We start from the raw sequence: 18,682 nt of genomic DNA, 5'->3' as shown, positions 1-18,682 counted from the left end.
TCCTTGCGCGTGCGTCCGTTCGCGCGCTCGCGCGCAACCCTACCTGGGTCTCTCCGGGAAGCGGGAGGGGCTTTCATTGTATCCCGCCAGTCCGCCTGTCCCTCCCGCACCCCCAGCACTCCCCGCCGGCAGTGCGCCCGAGACCGGCCGCCAAATCTGATCTAATTGTCTCTGTGCTCCGACGAGGCTGGCCTGGCCTGAGAGGGTTGGAGCGTTTGCTGTGTGGGACCAGGATCCGGTCAGGGAACCGGCTGGGGGAGACGCAGGGGCCAGCACGGCCACAAGGAGGCGGCAGAGGAAGCGGGAGGTGGAGACAAAGGAGCAGAGAGAAGGGGTCAGGGGCGCTCCCACCCTGCTGGACTGGGGGTCCCCGAGGAGGAGGCAAACTCGCAGTCCCTGCAGGAAACAGTGTTTACAAGGTAACCATGCACTTTATTAATTTTCAAATCATAAATCCCCCCGCAATGTCCAGGTAAGCCATTAGCACTTGAACAATTGGAGTCAGGTCCCTGCCTCAAAATAATAGTATCAACTGATAACAAAGTCGGTCAACTGAGTCCTATAAATAGGGCGTATTTGAAAATACCTTCCAAAAAGTCAGGCAATAATCCAGCGCTAGAACTGAACCCACATAAATCTGTGCCTAAGCCCATGACGATTAAAATCAAAACACTTTGTAGGGAACCTTTGTAAAATTCTCATGAAGAAAGAAACGATAGACTTAGATTGGATTTTAATTTTTTTTAATTATTTCATTTACTTGGTTTTACACACAGGGTGAGGGAGGGAGAAGGAGCCAGAGGGATACATCCTTGTACAAGAGAAACACGGGTGGGCTGCCTCCTGTACGCCCCCACGTGGCCCTCGACCCAGGCATGGGCCCTGACTGCGAATCAAACGGGCCACCCATCAGTTCCCAGGCAGGCTCTCAATCCACTGAGCCACACCAGCAAGAGCTGAGTGTGATACTTAGACTGTAAATCTCAGCAGCGGACCTCTAACTCCCAAAGTTAGAGAAATACAAGTGGATTCACGCTGCACCAGAGTAACCCACCACCAAGCCCCGCCAGCCCTGCTTCCCGCACCCGCCTGGGCCCACGGTGCTGGAACAGACACCCTGGTCGCCTCTGGTCCCACGGGGTCTGGAGGACTTCGCTGGGACAGATGCCCCGTTAGACCCAGGGACATCCTGGGGTCAGAGTCCTTCCCATCCACAGAGTCCATTCCTTGGTTCCCAGATGGAGGAGGCGAGGAGGAGGGTCCCTCTAACGGGTCTCACAGGGACAGCAGATCCAGGAGATCAATGTCTGGCCAGAGATCCCCGTCGTTTGAGTCCTCAAGACTGACTGGGACCTCGGCTGGAGCTGGAACCGGAGCTGGAGATGCAGCTGGAGCGGCTGCGCCGGGGACCGGATTCTGGGCGTCCTGGGCAGGAGCCCCCCAGGCCTGCAGGGGGCTGGAGGCACTGGATTCCGCTGCTGCAATGCCTCCCAAGGGGTTGTGGAAACCTGAGCCCCCAGGAAGCATAGAGCTGCCGGAGGACTCGGGATCCTCGGGAAACAATAGGTCCCAAAGGGACTCCAAGTCCTCAGTGAACCCAGGACCCGAGGGCAATACCGGGTCCTCGGCGAACCCAGGACCCAAGGACAATACCGGGTCCTCGACGAAACCAGGACCCGAGGGCTGTACTGGGTCCTCAGTGAACCAAGGAGGCGAGGGCAGTACCAGCTCGTCTAGCAACCCAGGTCCCACTGCAGCAGGTGCGGCCCTGTGGACTCCTGGGCCCAGGGACGAGGCACGGGCTTTCGAGCCAGGCTGCCTGGTTCTGGTTCCTCCCTGCAGCCTAGTCTGTTTGGCCCGGCGGTTCTTGAACCACACCTGGGGTGAGAGGGGACGGGAGCAAGTGTAAGAGGACAGGAGCTTGCAGCACCCACTTTTGCCCAGGGGTGAGGCGGCCCAGGTGAGGAGGGCCACGTGGCCTCACACATCTCCCTCCCCCCACAACCCAGCTTTTGGCTCCTGGGTTCAGTGGCCACAGGCGGGGACACCCAGGGGCCAGGACGCGGTCTGCCCCAGAGCACCCCGGGTTCAGAGAGGCCCTGAGGCCCAGGCATGGGGAGACTCCGGGGCATCGCTTTGGGGATAATTGCGTTGGCCGGTTTGCACCACACAGGGTGAGGTGGGCTCGGGGCTGGGCCCTGGGTCCACACGGGTGATCCCTTGCTATCGGGGTGACCCCGGGCAGCACTGGGCTCTCTGGCCCCTCATCCGCCCCACCTGCGGCCCAGAGGGAGGGCAGGCGGCCTGTGGTCTCCAAGCCGTGGGATTGGGTTGGGAGGTACCTGCACTTGCTGTTCCTGGAGGTTCAGCCTGGCCGCCAGGGTCTCGCGCTCTTCGTAGGACGGGTAATGGTTGTTCTGGAAGAACCTCTCCAGCTCATCCCGCTGTACCACGCTGTACACCGAGCGCTGCCGTCGCCGCCGCTTTGGGGGCCTTAGGGGCAGCGAGAAGCCTGGAAGAAGAGGAAAACGGGGTCAAAGGAGCCTCACAGACAGTCCCCAGGTAACCCCACCTGGGCCAGGCCCTTGACAGCAGGTGAGGATGGGAGTGGGGGCCGAGGCCAAGGTCGGGGCCGCGCTGTGGGTGCAGCCAGGCATCCAGACCAGCCGCCCAGACCCTCCACCTTCCTGACCCGGCCCCTCACCCGTCTACGCCTCAGTCTCCACATCTTCAAAATGGGCACAAGAACAGCGCCCACAGCCCGCACAAGCATGCGGGGACCCAGGCTCACGCAGCCTGGCGCCAGGTGGTTCCCGCCTCACCTGCTTCACCACCCTCCACTCGCTGCAGGGAGCCACCCGCACTTGCAGGAGGCTGCGGGTGCCAGGCCCTATTCTCATCACGCTGCTCCCAAATATCCTTCCAGCCCCAAACTCACTAGGCCCTCCCAGACAAGGGGTCCTCTTCTGCACGCCCAAGAGCCCGCTGGCACAGCCTCGGCCCTCCGCCTCTTCTCCCTTCCTGCCTCGGTGGGTCCAGACTCACCCTCCCAAGACCTGGGTTCTTGCATCCTGGATGCTGCTGAGTCTGCCGTGTTTGATGCTCTGTCTTCCAGGTCTGGGCTTTAAATACCCCCGAGTGGGACCTCAGGGTCCTCGGAAACCACCTTCACCCTTGGCCACGCCCCCTCAGGAGACGCATTCCTGGACTAATCCTTTTATTGAGGACCTACTGTGTGTGGGGCCTATCTTGGGGAATGGAACCTGAGAGGCCAGATAGCCTGGGGCTGTAGCTCGGGAAGGGGGTGGAGTAAGGTAGGGTGGGGTCACGTGGGGTGAGGAGTCGCGGGGACTTAACCATTCCTTGGTGGGGGGTAGGCATTGCTGGAAACGTCCCTCCCCGGGTCCAGCCAGTGCCGCGGGCCCACCCTCTCCCTGGCCAGTCCTGGGCGTCCCACCTGCCCCACCACCCAGCAGCCTCCTCCCAGGTGCCCAGAGCCCACGGGCATTTCTCCACGCTGTTGTCCGGTGGTCCCCAGGCCCGGGAGACGGGCAGGGTTCAGACACACTGGCCCTGACCGTGGCGTGAATTCGTAGGGGCTGGTTTTCCTCCCCGGTGGTGGTGCGAGGGGGCCAGGTGGACAGTGAGCCGATGTCGGCCGTGAACGAATGAACCGGGTCTGCTCTGTGTGTCCCTGGTCACTGCGTCCAGCCCTTGCGAGCGGTGCAGACCCGCGTGGAAACGTCAGGCCGGGCTCCTCTCCTGTCCAGGGTCTGCTGGGGACTCGGGTCAGGAGACAGTTCAACTCACAGCGCTCACCCCCTGGGGACTTTTACTATCCTCGGTGCGAGTGGCAGCTCACTAGGGCTCAAGTACCGAGAGAGACGCGGCGGAGCGATCTGGTGGCTGGGGTCACCTCCCGCGCCCAACCGCGGCTTCCCGGCTCAGGGCGGCTTTCCTAGGTCCTCCCACGGTTCTCCCGCTTCTCGGGAGCGCGCTGGTCGCCAGACCCGAGGCGGGCCCTGATGGCAACGCGGGAAAACCGAGCAATTTCCGTGGTCTGCAACGTGTGACGAGAGGCCCCCTCTCGCTGCTGTCGAAAGGAGATTAAGTGTAACGTTGTGCTGATTCGATGGGCAAAGATGAGGAGAGGGGTCCACCCTGGGCTTGGCGGCTGAGGGGGTGGGGAGGCGCCAGTAAACCTCCCTCTGTCATATTTGGAGGGTGGGTTGTTTCTGCGAGGGACTCGGTGGTATCTGTCCGCGTCCCTCCGCCAACGACTATCAGGAAGACAGCGGAGATGAATCTGTTCTGGCCAGACCCCTAGGCGACCTCATCTTGTGGCAGGACCCTGGTGGGGCCTAGGGGTCCATTGTCAGGCTAAGCCTGGCTCACAAGGCTCACCGTCGGCGAGCTACAAATTTCTCGGGAGATCAAATTCAAACTGAATATAACATACAGACATGTTCATTGAGATTTCGCTCCTAATTTTGGCCCGCTACCTCACGCTCTATGCTGGCAAATGCCGCAAGCCATGGCCAGTGCTCGTCAAACAGGTTGACACGCCTATGACCCTGTAACCAGGCTGGGGCGGGGGGAGGGGCGGGAAAGCCCTCGGGGATTCGGGAGTGCAGCCCTGTAATCGGCCAGGAAAGGTGTGGGTGGATGGACAAGTTGACAGTTCACAATCGCCAGAAAAGCAAAGACAAACCCAAACCACTATCAACTGGGGAAGGGAGAAACCAAGCCTCGTGTATTCGTGCAACGGAATATTATTCAGCCATGAAAAGGAACGAAATGCTGACCGATGCCGCAACGCGGGGGAGCCTTCCAACAGGCCACAAAAGGGCGTATAGTGTCGGCCTCATTTAGCAAAAAATCCCGGGACAACTCCCTAGTGGCGGGGGCGGCTGGGGGGGGAGGGGTAGTCGGGAGTAACTGGAGACAGGTGTGGTTGGGTTGGGTTTCTACCTGGGGTGATGGAAATGTCCTCCGGTTGCTGGTGGTGGTGGTGGATGGGAGACTCTGCGGGTGAACTGAAAAACTCTGAATTGCCTGCTTTAAACGGGTGGCTTTTGCGGCAGGGGCATGTAGCAATACCGAGGAAAAGCAGACGTCACGCTCGTTTTCTTGTCCACTGGGCTGATCCGGGCGAAAGCAATGGGTTGCCTGCAGACCCGGTGGGGTGCGGGAGGAGGGAGTGGCCTTCGCTTCCCATCCATGGAGTGTAGGCTGGTGGAGGAATTTTTTCAGGGATGTGGGAGCCTGCGTCGGTAAGGTGGGTTGAGGGATCAGCCCTGGATAGTATCTTTGCCCCAACAGATTTATCGTCAAAAGAAAAAATTGCTCTGGGAGAATTCCTGTCCACTGGGAACAGGCACAAATATACATTTTTCGACATATCAGTGAACTGCGTTCATTGAATTAATTCATGTCCGGGAGCAAGAGAAAAATTAAATCATGCTTGGCAACGCCAGACTAATGAACGGTTAAAAGGCGTGAGAGGAGGGACTTTTAGCAACAACTGAAGATTTTCCGCGTGCTGTTTGGGCTGTGCGCCTGGCGGAGGAGGTCTGACTTCCTGTTTCCAGCGGGTTCTGGGTCCTTGGGAGACTTTTGCTCCCTAACTCCGTTGTTTAGAATGAGGAAAGCTCCAGGTGACCGCTAATGATGAGTTGTTGCCAGCGAGTAATGTCTCATTTCTGAGAAGGGACACATTTAATTAGCACATGCAAAAACAAAAAGAAAAGCAAAAACGCATGTATGCAGACACACCTAAGGTATTTGTGCGCACTCCTGGATTCTGCCCCACCCCCATGGTTGACCCACCTCTTGCCCCCAAGATGCAAACCTCCAGGAAAAGAGCTAAGGGCAACGGAGATAAGCAATCTATCAGATGCAGAGTTTGAAACGCTGTTTATAAAGATTCTCCAGGAACTCAGTGAGGACCCCAGCAGCATAAAAAAGACCTAGTCAGAACCCAAGGATACACTAATTGAACTAAAGGACCATTTACAGGGAAACAACAGTAGAGTGGATGAAGCCAAGTATCAAATCAATGATTTGGAACATAAGGAAGAAAAAAAATCAACCAATCAGAACAACAAGAAGAAAAAAAGAATCCAAAAAAAAAAAAATGAGGACAGTGTAAGCAGCCCCTGGGACACCTTTAAGAGGTCCAACATTTGCCTCATAGGAGTGCCAGAAAAGGAAGAGAAAGGGCAAGAAATTAGAAATCTCTCTGAAAAAAACAGTGAAAGAAAGCTTCCCTAAGTTGGTGAAGGGAATAGACATACAAGTCCAGGAAGCACAGAGAGTGCCAATTATGATGGATGCAAAGAGGCCCACTCCAAGACACATCATAGTTACAAAACCAAAGGTTAAAGAGAAAGAGGAACTCTTAAAAGCAGCAAGAGAAAAGAAGTTAGTTACTGGAAGGTTGCCAGCTGCGAGGGGGAAGGGGCAGAATGGGGGAAGAGGTGAGGAGATTAAGAACAGATAGGCAGTTACAGAAGAGCCAGTGGGAGTGTAAAGTGCAGTAGGAAATGGAGAAGCCAAAGAACTTCGATGCACGACCCAGGGACGTGAACAATGGTGGGGGGATTGCCTGAGGGAGTGGGAGGCACGGGGTAGAGGGAGGCAAGGAGGACAAGTCAGGACAACTTTAATGACATTATCAATAAAATATACTTTTAAAAAAGATCTCATAAACCTCCATTGGTATTCAAATGTTCCTTATGACGAACCATGTTCCTTGATGGGACATTCAGCATTTGAAATCAACCCTTTACGTCTTTGTCAAGTCCTCCCTAAACCTCCCCTCGCTTAACCCACCTCGTACTTGTCCAGACGACGTTCTAAAAGTCTCGTAAGAAATCCTACGCCGCCCTATATTTTACTGGCAAGGTGTCCCGAATTCAGTTACACTGGGAAATTCATGTGGACTCGGCCTTTTCCATAGTTGTTCTCTTTCTGTTTCCCTTCTTCCCTTTCTCCCTCCTGGTCACGTCCAACTCCACACTTCTGTGCTCTCCCTCTCCTCCTCTCCCTCCTTCTGCTCCTCCTCCTGCCATTTCTCCTTCCCGTCTCCTTTCCTTCGCCCTTTCCCTTCCCTACCCTCTCTTTGGCATTTTCTTCTTCCAGGACACAAGAAGCACTCTACAGAACATCTGCCGATGCCTGGGCAAGACATTAGAACCAGAAGAAGTTAACTTAGTCCTCAAGAATAGCCCCTTCCTGGTCATGAAGGAAAAACAAGATATCCAGTTACTTTCTCCCGCCCAATTGGCTTTTAGATGGGAAGAAGGGATCACTTACTCGAAAGGGCCAATGAAAACGGCCCTCCTTCAGAAGGCAGCGGAGTACGCACAGGGCATTCTTGTGCTCAGAGTAGGGCACTAACAGTCGGGACCAGGGAGTGTTTGAACTTGTCAACTTTAACTGCTCATCCCCCCAGAGAATTCACGTGATTGTTTTAAAGATTGTATTATTCATTTATTTTTAGACAGAGAGGAAGGGGAGGGAGAGAAACATCAATGTGTGGTTGCCTCTCTCGTGAGCTCCCTGGAGACCCGGCCTGCAACCCATTTGCCCTGACTGGGGATCGAACCAGAAATTCTTTCCTTCTCAGGCCGGTGCTCAATCCACTGAGCTACGCCAGCCAGGGCTCTTCATATACTCTTATCAGGGGGTCTCTTTTCCAAGGACTGGTGTGACCTGCAGACATTTGGAGGGGGTTGATTAGACCTGGAGTGGTCACCTGACTTTCCAGGCCATTCAGATTCTGTCTCCTGTGATTCTGGCGTGGGGGTGTCCGCTGTACACAGTGTCCAGGTGAACTTGCCACACCTGCCGACTTGCCAGCTGGGATTGACCAGGGAGGCGAGGACAGGAGTGGGGATGGTCGTGTTGGTGCTGCCGCGTTGCTGAGTTAGCACAAAGTCCCAGCCTGCACAGGGACGTGTGTAAACAATGACTCAGCTGGACAAAGGAGAGAGGAGAGACCTTGCACGCAGCTGAGAGCCGGTGTTGCTGTCAGACACTGTGGTGAGCGATTACTCACATCCATGCCTCTGGGCTAAAGGTGAATGAAGAGTGTCCCCTGCACCGGATAGGAGGAGCCTGAAATTCCCAGAGCCCTGAAATTCAAGACTGTCCAGGATGACCCATGGAAGGAAGAATGTAAATGATTCAAGAGACCACAAATGGTGGGGGCTGCCCCTCAGGGCAGATGGGATGCGGGCCACCACCCCAGTGGGCCAGAAGGTCAGAGCAGCGGGACAAAAAGGCGAATTCCCGATCCTTAAAATCTAGAGGGAGCCCCAGCTGGTGTGGCTCGGTGGATTGAGTGCGGCCTGCAAACTGAAAGGTGGTCGGTTCGATTCCCAGTCAGAGCACACGCCTGGGTTGCAGGCCAGGTCAGGCCCCAGCTGGGGGCGTGTGAGAGGCAACTGCGGTATATCCAGTCCATCGACGTTTCTTTCCCTCTCCTCCCCCCTCCCTTCCCCTCCCTCCAAAAATACACAAACAACACCTTTAAGAGAAATCTAGAGGGTTACGGGACTTACCATGATCACTCCATAAGATATATAAATGTCTCACACCTGAAACAAATATAATATTACATGCTAACTACACTTTAATTTAAAAAAATTTTAATTTAATGGACGATGACCTGCTAGATTGGATTGGCTTGGGACCCACGATGCCTTTCTTCTTTCTGATTTCTCCCTTTTGCAGTGGGACTGTCTACCCTGTGCCTTTCATACCATCGCATTTTGGAAGCAGACAACTTGTTGGATTTCTCAGGTTCGCCTGCCGAGAATCGTTCTCTCGGCTGATGTTTCCTCCGGGGCAGCCATACTGAATTTTCCGAGATTCTGGTACCTCAAGAGCCGCTTGTGGCTTACGACAAGTCGGGCGTGTTATGGAGGACACGTGAGCATAGGAAATCGATTCTAATAAGAATTGTTCCAGTAACGATGTTGATGAGCCCGAGAGTGACAGCACATGTGTATAGGACAGCAATTATTTACTAGACATTCTGCTCAATTATTTCTATGCACATAAGTGTATAATTTATATTCCTAATTTATATATAAGTATATATTATTCTGTTGTATGTTAATTTAACTAACGTGTTAAATTAGTTACCATATTAATATAATGCCCAAGTATTCATTTATAGGACCTGCAAAGTAATAATATGATCATAAATTAAGAGTACGGCTTCTGGTGTCAAAATCTTTTGCTTCAAATCCACATCTCTATCGCTTTCTACCTGTGCAGCCTCTCACGGCCTCCGTCTCCTCACCTGTGCAACGGGGTAATAATAGAACATCCCCGATTCTGCCGTCACCCTGCCAACAAACACTTGAGTACTCGCCGTGCGTCCGTGCCTCGGAACAGTAAGCCTTTGGCGATTCAGAAAGCAAAGTGTATGACTTCCTAAAACACACAGTGGAGATACGCGCCACCCACTGAGAAAACCGCAATGGAGCGAAGACTTGAAAGAAGCCAACGGGCACCACAGGACTATTCCCGGACGAGCCGCACCCCAGGAAGAAGGATGGGAACTGCAAACCGTCTGAGAAGGGAGCGGTGCCTAGCAGGTTGGGGGCCAAATCAGAAGACTCAGCGTGAGGGAGTGGCGTGAGCAAGTGGACTGTCATAAGAGGCGGAGTCAGAGAAATGAGAGGGACCGAGTCACCTTAAGCCACCTGGAAGCCGTGGCACTTTCTCCGACTGACCCCAGAAGTCCTCGGAGAACCTGAGCAGGAAGTGACTTGTTGCTCTGGAGGAATCAGATGGCCACCATGCTGAGAACGACTTAGAAAGGAGAAAGATCCTAAACGGAGAGACTCATTACAAGTCTAACACCCTCCTAGTCCAGGTGAGAAATGGTGCTGGCGTGGGCCATGGTGGTGGTGGAAAGAGAGGTGGTGAGAAATGGCCAGATTCTAGATGCGTCTGAATGAGAGCTGCATTACTGTCGGTGAGTGGTGCGTGTGCAGGGTAGGCTGGGAGAGAGGAGAATGGAGGAGATCGTTTCCAGATGGAGGGAAGTGGGAATGCACCGCACAGGTGTGGCTGCAGGCAGGAAGAGGCCCACCAGTGGCCCACTGGTCATTCTGCGACATTAACTACCGAGCAGATGCGTTGGGGACTTGAGACCTGCCCCTATTCTGATCTGAGTCTTGTTTTACATTTTTCAGGCACTGCTGGGGACTGGAAAAGTCACTTCACGGTGACCCAAGCTGAAGTCTTTGAGAAAAGATTCCAGGAGAAGACGGCAGGTCTTCCTCGAGAGCTGTTCCCATGGGAATAATGTTGAAGGACTTCTACGTCTCATAAAAATAAATATTTGTTCTCCTGCTGTGAAAGGCTGGCCAAATCTGCGGGAAACCAATTATTTCATCCCGGAGGCTTCAATGATGAAATCTCTGGACTTTGACAACTTGATTGTTAAAAATTAACAGGCCACCTCTAGTTCACTGTGTGACATCCAAGCTCTTAAAAAACATGTAATACATTTAGAAGGATACAAAATAATATACATATTACCAAAGCTATTCCCAAAATTATTTTATAAAAATGAGAAATAAAATTACAAAAGCAGCTAAGGCTCCTTTTCTCTCCATCGCCTGTATCTCCCCAGTTGTTCATTCCTGTGACCTTGCGGTCTGTAAGTTCCAGCCTCACATGATTGGACCGGAACCGATATATAGTATCAGTGGAAGCCTTGGAAACTTACATAAATGGCGTACCGTATGGTGCTGTCACCAACCGGCATTTTTACCCCGTATTTTATACGTGCTTTGCACCATGTTGACTACGTAACTAGTTCAGTATTTACTATGGAGACGCGTTTCAGTGACCCATGCTCCCGTGGGTGAATCTGGGCTCCTTCCCCACCAGCTTTTCCCTGTTTAAAACACGGCTTTGGCCAAAACGTGGGCTGTCCCGGAAAATGTTCGAGAGACGGGTGGATAAAGGCCATGCAATGTACACACAAATGGAGGATTAAGGAGCCTCAAAGGAGGAAATTGTGCCATTTGCGGCAACATGGATGAAACTGGTGGACGGTAGGCTAAGTGCCAGGAGCCAGAGAGAAGGACACGTAGTGCACAGCTTCCCCTGGGTGAGGAATCTAAAATAGGCCAGCTGCTGGACAGAGGGGACAGTGGGGGCTGCCCAGGGCTGCGGGTACCAAGTTCCGGTTACACCAGGTGCGTAAGGTCCAGAGACCGGCTATAGAGTTGTACCCACAGGTAACGATACCGTATTGTCCATCTACGATTCGTTAAGGTGGCGGATCTCACGTTAAGTGCTTGTGCTCACAAACAGTATGTTACGGAGCGACTGGAGCAAAATTTACTTCATTCGTTAGATGGTTGATGGGCGATTGGGAAGTTTCCAATTTGGACTATAATCCCTCACGCGCCTCGGAATGTGTGTCTCCGTGTGTCCCTCGGCGGACACCCCCATTGGGCAGACGCCCAGGGCTGGGACTGTGGATTCCAAAGGCGTGCGTGCAACAGGTGGTTCCAATTCAAATTCCCGGGTGACAGGGTTCCCAATCCTTGCCAAATTAGCATCCTCTGGCTCTTTTCGTTTTAGCTTCACATTAGACTCACAGAAACAAATAGAATCTTATCTGCGTGTCTTTTCTCCCACTTGAATGTGGAGCGTCTCTCCCATCCCACCCAAGGTCCCCGGCTCCGGAGCAGTGGTGTGGCGATGCCCCCTAGTGGTCCAGAAGCATTACCACAGGTATGGGGACACCCGGTATCTCCTGGCCCTGTGGGTTCCCCTGAATGAACCACATCTTCATCTGACCCAGCTGTATCTCTCGCAATGTGTTCACGGCAACAACAATTTTGAAATTCCACTACTTCAGGGTTATTTTCTATTAGGCATTTTATTTAGCAGAATTTCCAGTACAGAGTCAAACAACGGTTTAAATTTCTTTTTACAAGCAAAATTATGGGCACATAGTGTACTCATTTACTACAAAAACAACGATGGCCATTTTTAAACATTTTATTTATTTATTTTTAGAGAGAGGGGACGTGAGGGAGAAAGAGAGGGAAAGAAACCAATGCGTGGTTGCTTCTCCAAAATCCCCTACTGGGGACCAGGCCCACAACCCAGGCATGTGCCCTGATTAGGAATCGAAGGAGCAACACTTTGGTTTGCAGGCCGGGAGTCAACCCACTGAGCCACACCAGCTGGGACCCATTTTTTAAAATCTTTCTTTTTTGGCATTTAATTTGTGTGTGTGCCTCTCTCTCCCTTTTTTTAAATTTTTTTGTGGGGTGTGTGTGTGTGTGTGTGTGTGTGTGTGTGTGTGTGAATTCTGCACAAGGATAACCAGATACAGCAATTTTGAATTTTCTATTCACAAACTCCACTCTTGGTGTGGTCTTCATGCTGACAGCTCTGTGTCTACTGAGTCCATCTGCTCCTCAGCAGAGCAGTGACTGAGGTTTGCATGTAGGAATGAATCCCTTCATTCTCACTCCCAGAGACCCTGCTGCATAAAAATGTTAAAACGGCAGGAGACAAAGTTGAGGCCCACGGCATCTGAGACGAAGCAAATGGCTAAACGTGAAGGTCCCCCTGTGGGGTGCGCGTCCTCTAGGGAAGGGCCTGGCAGACTGGAGTTGGAGGTGCCAGGTAATACGTCTGCGTGGAAGGGGCAACAGAGAGCAGATTCCAGGTGAGGTGTCCAATGCCCACCTTCCCCCTCGCCAGGATGAGAGCCAGCACCCCTGGATTTCAAACAGTGATTCTGTCTACTTCAAATAGCTCTCTATCCTCGGCGCCACTCAAAGACTCCACTTGTCACTGCTGGAAATCGGCTTGCCTCTTCAATTTTCTCCAGTTGCCATCTTTGCATCCGAGAAACACAAGCTAGAAGCTGATCATCTGCCTGCCTGGCCCTGCAGTCCCTCGGATCTGGCTGCCTTCTTACAGTCTGGTCCAGATTCATTCCACCTGGAGAGTGGGACACCCCCTATCTCCGGGTCCCAGTCCATACCACGCTGTTCCCTAGCTATTTCTGCTGACTCGGACCTGCTGAATTCAGAGACCCTTCTGGCCCCTTCTGCCCCCTCATTCCTGGGCTCTCCGGATTTCCCTTTGGCTTCCTCCTCCCCTCTCTGATCGTCTGACCAGGCAAGGACCCTTCTACCCGCACCACTGCCCTCTCCACCCCACTCACCCAGAACGGCCTTAAGCTTGAACTTCACCCGTGCGTTCAAGGTACAATGAACTCTCTTCCTATACGCCCTGAGTCTAAAAGCTTCACTTTCTCCACAGCAAAACGCACAGATTCACATCTTTACCACGGATGCCATGGAGACCACCAATAGGTCTGCAAGGACTGCGGTGGGTACCATCACAGACGGACCTGTGTGGTGCGCAGGGTCCCCGGTAGGCGTCAGCAACTTCAACAGGGAGCCCATAGCCATGTGACTGAGGGCGCAATTTTTTTAAATTAATTAATTAATTTTGCTACAGCTAGGCAAAGAGAAATTCTTGCTCTGGCACTACCCTGGAAGACACAGCTATGGGGAACTTAAGACCTGAACTGAGGGAGAAGCCCAGGCATTGCTATTGGGGATGGTCGGGGCACAGCCTGGGCTTGTGAGGAGACCTAGGGTGGAGCTTCCTAGGAGTTGGTATTATCCCGCGTGCAGAAAAAGGGTGTGTGGTGGGGAGGAGGGTTGGGGAAGGAGGTGGAAAGGAACTGAGAAGATGAGCAAGGGACGTACCCTGTGTCACTTAATCCACTCACTTTCTACTCGGTCAGTCCGGACTTGTGCAAACTCTGTCTGCATTCTTTAGAAAATGAATCCGGTTTCCATTCACGCCAGGTCCTTGCGTATCTGCAGCGCGACGTGGGCTCTGCCCTCCCTCCCCCCACCCCCACCCCCACCCCCGCCTCTGCCTAGGGTGCGAATCCGAAACTCATCTCCTACCTCCTGCCCTCAAGAACTTCCCCAAGGTCTCCCCCACCTGAGCTCCCTCTGCAGGGATAGGTGGGAAATTCTTGGATTTCTTCCTGCAGTTCCTACGATGTTAGGGTCTAAATGGAGTTTTGGTTCCAGTGGTGTGGGGGTGTGCGGGTGCGTCCTTGCGCGTGCGTCCGTTCGCGCGCTCGCGCGCAACCCTACCTGGGTCTCTCCGGGAAGCGGGAGGGGCTTTCATTGTATCCCGCCAGTCCGCCTGTCCCTCCCGCACCCCCAGCACTCCCCGCCGGCAGTGCGCCCGAGACCGGCCGCCAAATCTGATCTAATTGTCTCTGTGCTCCGACGAGGCTGGCCTGGCCTGAGAGGGTTGGAGCGTTTGCTGTGTGGGACCAGGATCCGGTCAGGGAACCGGCTGGGGGAGACGCAGGGGCCAGCACGGCCACAAGGAGGCGGCAGAGGAAGCGGGAGGTGGAGACAAAGGAGCAGAGAGAAGGGGTCAGGGGCGCTCCCACCCTGCTGGACTGGGGGTCCCCGAGGAGGAGGCAAACTCGCAGTCCCTGCAGGAAACAGTGTTTACAAGGTAACCATGCACTTTATTAATTTTCAAATCATAAATCCCCCCGCAATGTCCAGGTAAGCCATTAGCACTTGAACAATTGGAGTCAGGTCCCTGCCTCAAAATAATAGTATCAACTGATAACAAAGTCGGTCAACTGAGTCCTATAAATAGGGCGTATTTGAAAATACCTTCCAAAAAGTCAGGCAATAATCCAGCGCTAGAACTGAACCCACATAAATCTGTGCCTAAGCCCATGACGATTAAAATCAAAACACTTTGTAGGGAACCTTTGTAAAATTCTAATGAAGAAAGAAACGATAGACTTAGATTGGATTTTAATTTTTTTTAATTATTTCATTTACTTGGTTTTACACACAGGGTGAGGGAGGGAGAAGGAGCCAGAGGGATACATCCTTGTACAAGAGAAACACGGGTGGGCTGCCTCCTGTACGCCCCCACGTGGCCCTCGACCCAGGCATGGGCCCTGACTGCGAATCAAACGGGCCACCCATCAGTTCCCAGGCAGGCTCTCAATCCACTGAGCCACACCAGCAAGAGCTGAGTGTGATACTTAGACTGTAAATCTCAGCAGCGGACCTCTAACTCCCAAAGTTAGAGAAATACAAGTGGATTCACGCTGCACCAGAGTAACCCACCACCAAGCCCCGCCAGCCCTGCTTCCCGCACCCGCCTGGGCCCACGGTGCTGGAACAGACACCCTGGTCGCCTCTGGTCCCACGGGGTCTGGAGGACTTCGCTGGGACAGATGCCCCGTTAGACCCAGGGACATCCTGGGGTCAGAGTCCTTCCCATCCACAGAGTCCATTCCTTGGTTCCCAGATGGAGGAGGCGAGGAGGAGGGTCCCTCTAACGGGTCTCACAGGGACAGCAGATCCAGGAGATCAATGTCTGGCCAGAGATCCCCGTCGTTTGAGTCCTCAAGACTGACTGGGACCTCGGCTGGAGCTGGAACCGGAGCTGGAGATGCAGCTGGAGCGGCTGCGCCGGGGACCGGATTCTGGGCGTCCTGGGCAGGAGCCCCCCAGGCCTGCAGGGGGCTGGAGGCACTGGATTCCGCTGCTGCAATGCCTCCCAAGGGGTTGTGGAAACCTGAGCCCCCAGGAAGCATAGAGCTGCCGGAGGACTCGGGATCCTCGGGAAACAATAGGTCCCAAAGGGACTCCAAGTCCTCAGTGAACCCAGGACCCGAGGGCAATACCGGGTCCTCGGCGAACCCAGGACCCAAGGACAATACCGGGTCCTCGACGAAACCAGGACCCGAGGGCTGTACTGGGTCCTCAGTGAACCAAGGAGGCGAGGGCAGTACCAGCTCGTCTAGCAACCCAGGTCCCACTGCAGCAGGTGCGGCCCTGTGGACTCCTGGGCCCAGGGACGAGGCACGGGCTTTCGAGCCAGGCTGCCTGGTTCTGGTTCCTCCCTGCAGCCTAGTCTGTTTGGCCCGGCGGTTCTTGAACCACACCTGGGGTGAGAGGGGACGGGAGCAAGTGTAAGAGGACAGGAGCTTGCAGCACCCACTTTTGCCCAGGGGTGAGGCGGCCCAGGTGAGGAGGGCCACGTGGCCTCACACATCTCCCTCCCCCCACAACCCAGCTTTTGGCTCCTGGGTTCAGTGGCCACAGGCGGGGACACCCAGGGGCCAGGACGCGGTCTGCCCCAGAGCACCCCGGGTTCAGAGAGGCCCTGAGGCCCAGGCATGGGGAGACTCCGGGGCATCGCTTTGGGGATAATTGCGTTGGCCGGTTTGCACCACACAGGGTGAGGTGGGCTCGGGGCTGGGCCCTGGGTCCACACGGGTGATCCCTTGCTATCGGGGTGACCCCGGGCAGCACTGGGCTCTCTGGCCCCTCATCCGCCCCACCTGCGGCCCAGAGGGAGGGCAGGCGGCCTGTGGTCTCCAAGCCGTGGGATTGGGTTGGGAGGTACCTGCACTTGCTGTTCCTGGAGGTTCAGCCTGGCCGCCAGGGTCTCGCGCTCTTCGTAGGACGGGTAATGGTTGTTCTGGAAGAACCTCTCCAGCTCATCCCGCTGTACCACGCTGTACACCGAGCGCTGCTGTCGCCGCCGCTTTGGGGGCTTTAGGGGCAGCGAGAAGCCTGGAAGAAGAGGAAAACGGGGTCAAAGGAGCCTCACAGACAGTCCCCAGGTAACCCCACCTGGGCCAGGCCCTTGACAGCAGGTGAGGATGGGAGTGGGGGCCGAGGCCAAGGTCGGGGCCGCGCTGTGGGTGCAGCCAGGCATCCAGACCAGCCGCCCAGACCCTCCACCTTCCTGACCCGGCCCCTCACCCGTCTACGCCTCAGTCTCCACATCTTCAAAATGGGCACAAGAACAGCGCCCACAGCCCGCACAAGCATGCGGGGACCCAGGCTCACGCAGCCTGGCGCCAGGTGGTTCCCGCCTCACCTGCTTCACCACCCTCCACTCGCTGCAGGGAGCCACCCGCACTTGCAGGAGGCTGCGGGTGCCAGGCCCTATTCTCATCACGCTGCTCCCAAATATCCTTCCAGCCCCAAACTCACTAGGCCCTCCCAGACAAGGGGTCCTCTTCTGCACGCCCAAGAGCCCGCTGGCACAGCCTCGGCCCTCCGCCTCTTCTCCCTTCCTGCCTCGGTGGGTCCAGACTCACCCTCCCAAGACCTGGGTTCTTGCATCCTGGATGCTGCTGAGTCTGCCGTGTTTGATGCTCTGTCTTCCAGGTCTGGGCTTTAAATACCCCCGAGTGGGACCTCAGGGTCCTCGGAAACCACCTTCACCCTTGGCCACGCCCCCTCAGGAGACGCATTCCTGGACTAATCCTTTTATTGAGGACCTACTGTGTGTGGGGCCTATCTTGGGGAATGGAACCTGAGAGGCCAGATAGCCTGGGGCTGTAGCTCGGGAAGGGGGTGGAGTAAGGTAGGGTGGGGTCACGTGGGGTGAGGAGTCGCGGGGACTTAACCATTCCTTGGTGGGGGGTAGGCATTGCTGGAAACGTCCCTCCCCGGGTCCAGCCAGTGCCGCGGGCCCACCCTCTCCCTGGCCAGTCCTGGGCGTCCCACCTGCCCCACCACCCAGCAGCCTCCTCCCAGGTGCCCAGAGCCCACGGGCATTTCTCCACGCTGTTGTCCGGTGGTCCCCAGGCCCGGGAGACGGGCAGGGTTCAGACACACTGGCCCTGACCGTGGCGTGAATTCGTAGGGGCTGGTTTTCCTCCCCGGTGGTGGTGCGAGGGGGCCAGGTGGACAGTGAGCCGATGTCGGCCGTGAACGAATGAACCGGGTCTGCTCTGTGTGTCCCTGGTCACTGCGTCCAGCCCTTGCGAGCGGTGCAGACCCGCGTGGAAACGTCAGGCCGGGCTCCTCTCCTGTCCAGGGTCTGCTGGGGACTCGGGTCAGGAGACAGTTCAACTCACAGCGCTCACCCCCTGGGGACTTTTACTATCCTCGGTGCGAGTGGCAGCTCACTAGGGCTCAAGTACCGAGAGAGACGCGGCGGAGCGATCTGGTGGCTGGGGTCACCTCCCGCGCCCAACCGCGGCTTCCCGGCTCAGGGCGGCTTTCCTAGGTCCTCCCACGGTTCTCCCGCTTCTCGGGAGCGCGCTGGTCGCCAGACCCGAGGCGGGCCCTGATGGCAACGCGGGAAAACCGAGCAATTTCCGTGGTCTGCAACGTGTGACGAGAGGCCCCCTCTCGCTGCTGTCGAAAGGAGATTAAGTGTAACGTTGTGCTGATTCGATGGGCAAAGATGAGGAGAGGGGTCCACCCTGGGCTTGGCGGCTGAGGGGGTGGGGAGGCGCCAGTAAACCTCCCTCTGTCATATTTGGAGGGTGGGTTGTTTCTGCGAGGGACTCGGTGGTATCTGTCCGCGTCCCTCCGCCAACGACTATCAGGAAGACAGCGGAGATGAATCTGTTCTGGCCAGACCCCTAGGCGACCTCATCTTGTGGCAGGACCCTGGTGGGGCCTAGGGGTCCATTGTCAGGCTAAGCCTGGCTCACAAGGCTCACCGTCGGCGAGCTACAAATTTCTCGGGAGATCAAATTCAAACTGAATATAACATACAGACATGTTCATTGAGATTTCGCTCCTAATTTTGGCCCGCTACCTCACGCTCTATGCTGGCAAATGCCGCAAGCCATGGCCAGTGC

The 18,682-nt window shown here is 55.2% G+C and overlaps 2 protein-coding genes across 2 annotated transcripts; both read right to left on the bottom strand.

Moving 5' to 3' along the window:
* Positions 1-1,275: 1,275 nt before the first annotated feature.
* Positions 1,276-2,900, bottom strand: LOC139440648 (tetrapeptide repeat homeobox protein 2-like). Its single transcript, XM_071220505.1, has 3 exons — positions 2,792-2,900; positions 2,343-2,512; positions 1,276-1,878 (listed from the first exon to the last, which is right to left on the bottom strand). The coding sequence occupies exons 1-3, from the start codon at positions 2,898-2,900 to the stop codon at positions 1,276-1,278; spliced, it is 882 nt and encodes a 293-aa protein (XP_071076606.1).
* A 12,512-nt stretch (positions 2,901-15,412) lies between these two features.
* Positions 15,413-17,037, bottom strand: LOC139440647 (tetrapeptide repeat homeobox protein 2-like). The gene is made up of 3 exons (XM_071220504.1): positions 16,929-17,037; positions 16,480-16,649; positions 15,413-16,015 (listed from the first exon to the last, which is right to left on the bottom strand). The coding sequence occupies exons 1-3, from the start codon at positions 17,035-17,037 to the stop codon at positions 15,413-15,415; spliced, it is 882 nt and encodes a 293-aa protein (XP_071076605.1).
* Between the last annotated feature and the right edge of the window lie 1,645 nt (positions 17,038-18,682).

This window comes from Desmodus rotundus, unplaced genomic scaffold, assembly GCF_022682495.2.
Source record: "Desmodus rotundus isolate HL8 unplaced genomic scaffold, HLdesRot8A.1 manual_scaffold_91, whole genome shotgun sequence".
Taxonomy (NCBI): domain Eukaryota; kingdom Metazoa; phylum Chordata; class Mammalia; order Chiroptera; family Phyllostomidae; genus Desmodus; species Desmodus rotundus.
Note: the sequence above shows the minus strand (reverse complement) of the source record. Positions and strands in the feature narration are given on the sequence as shown.

Coding starts and splice junctions, on each gene's coding strand:
- LOC139440648 (XM_071220505.1), bottom strand. CDS start 2,900: ATGAGAATAGGGCCTGGCACCCGCAGCCTCCTGCAAGTGCGGGTGGCT. Junction 2,513..2,791: donor ACCACCTGGCGCCAGGCTGC/GTGAGCCTGGGT, acceptor CTCTTCTTCCAG/GCTTCTCGCTGCCCCTAAGG. Junction 1,879..2,342: donor TCCAGGAACAGCAAGTGCAG/GTACCTCCCAAC, acceptor CTCTCACCCCAG/GTGTGGTTCAAGAACCGCCG.
- LOC139440647 (XM_071220504.1), bottom strand. CDS start 17,037: ATGAGAATAGGGCCTGGCACCCGCAGCCTCCTGCAAGTGCGGGTGGCT. Junction 16,650..16,928: donor ACCACCTGGCGCCAGGCTGC/GTGAGCCTGGGT, acceptor CTCTTCTTCCAG/GCTTCTCGCTGCCCCTAAAG. Junction 16,016..16,479: donor TCCAGGAACAGCAAGTGCAG/GTACCTCCCAAC, acceptor CTCTCACCCCAG/GTGTGGTTCAAGAACCGCCG.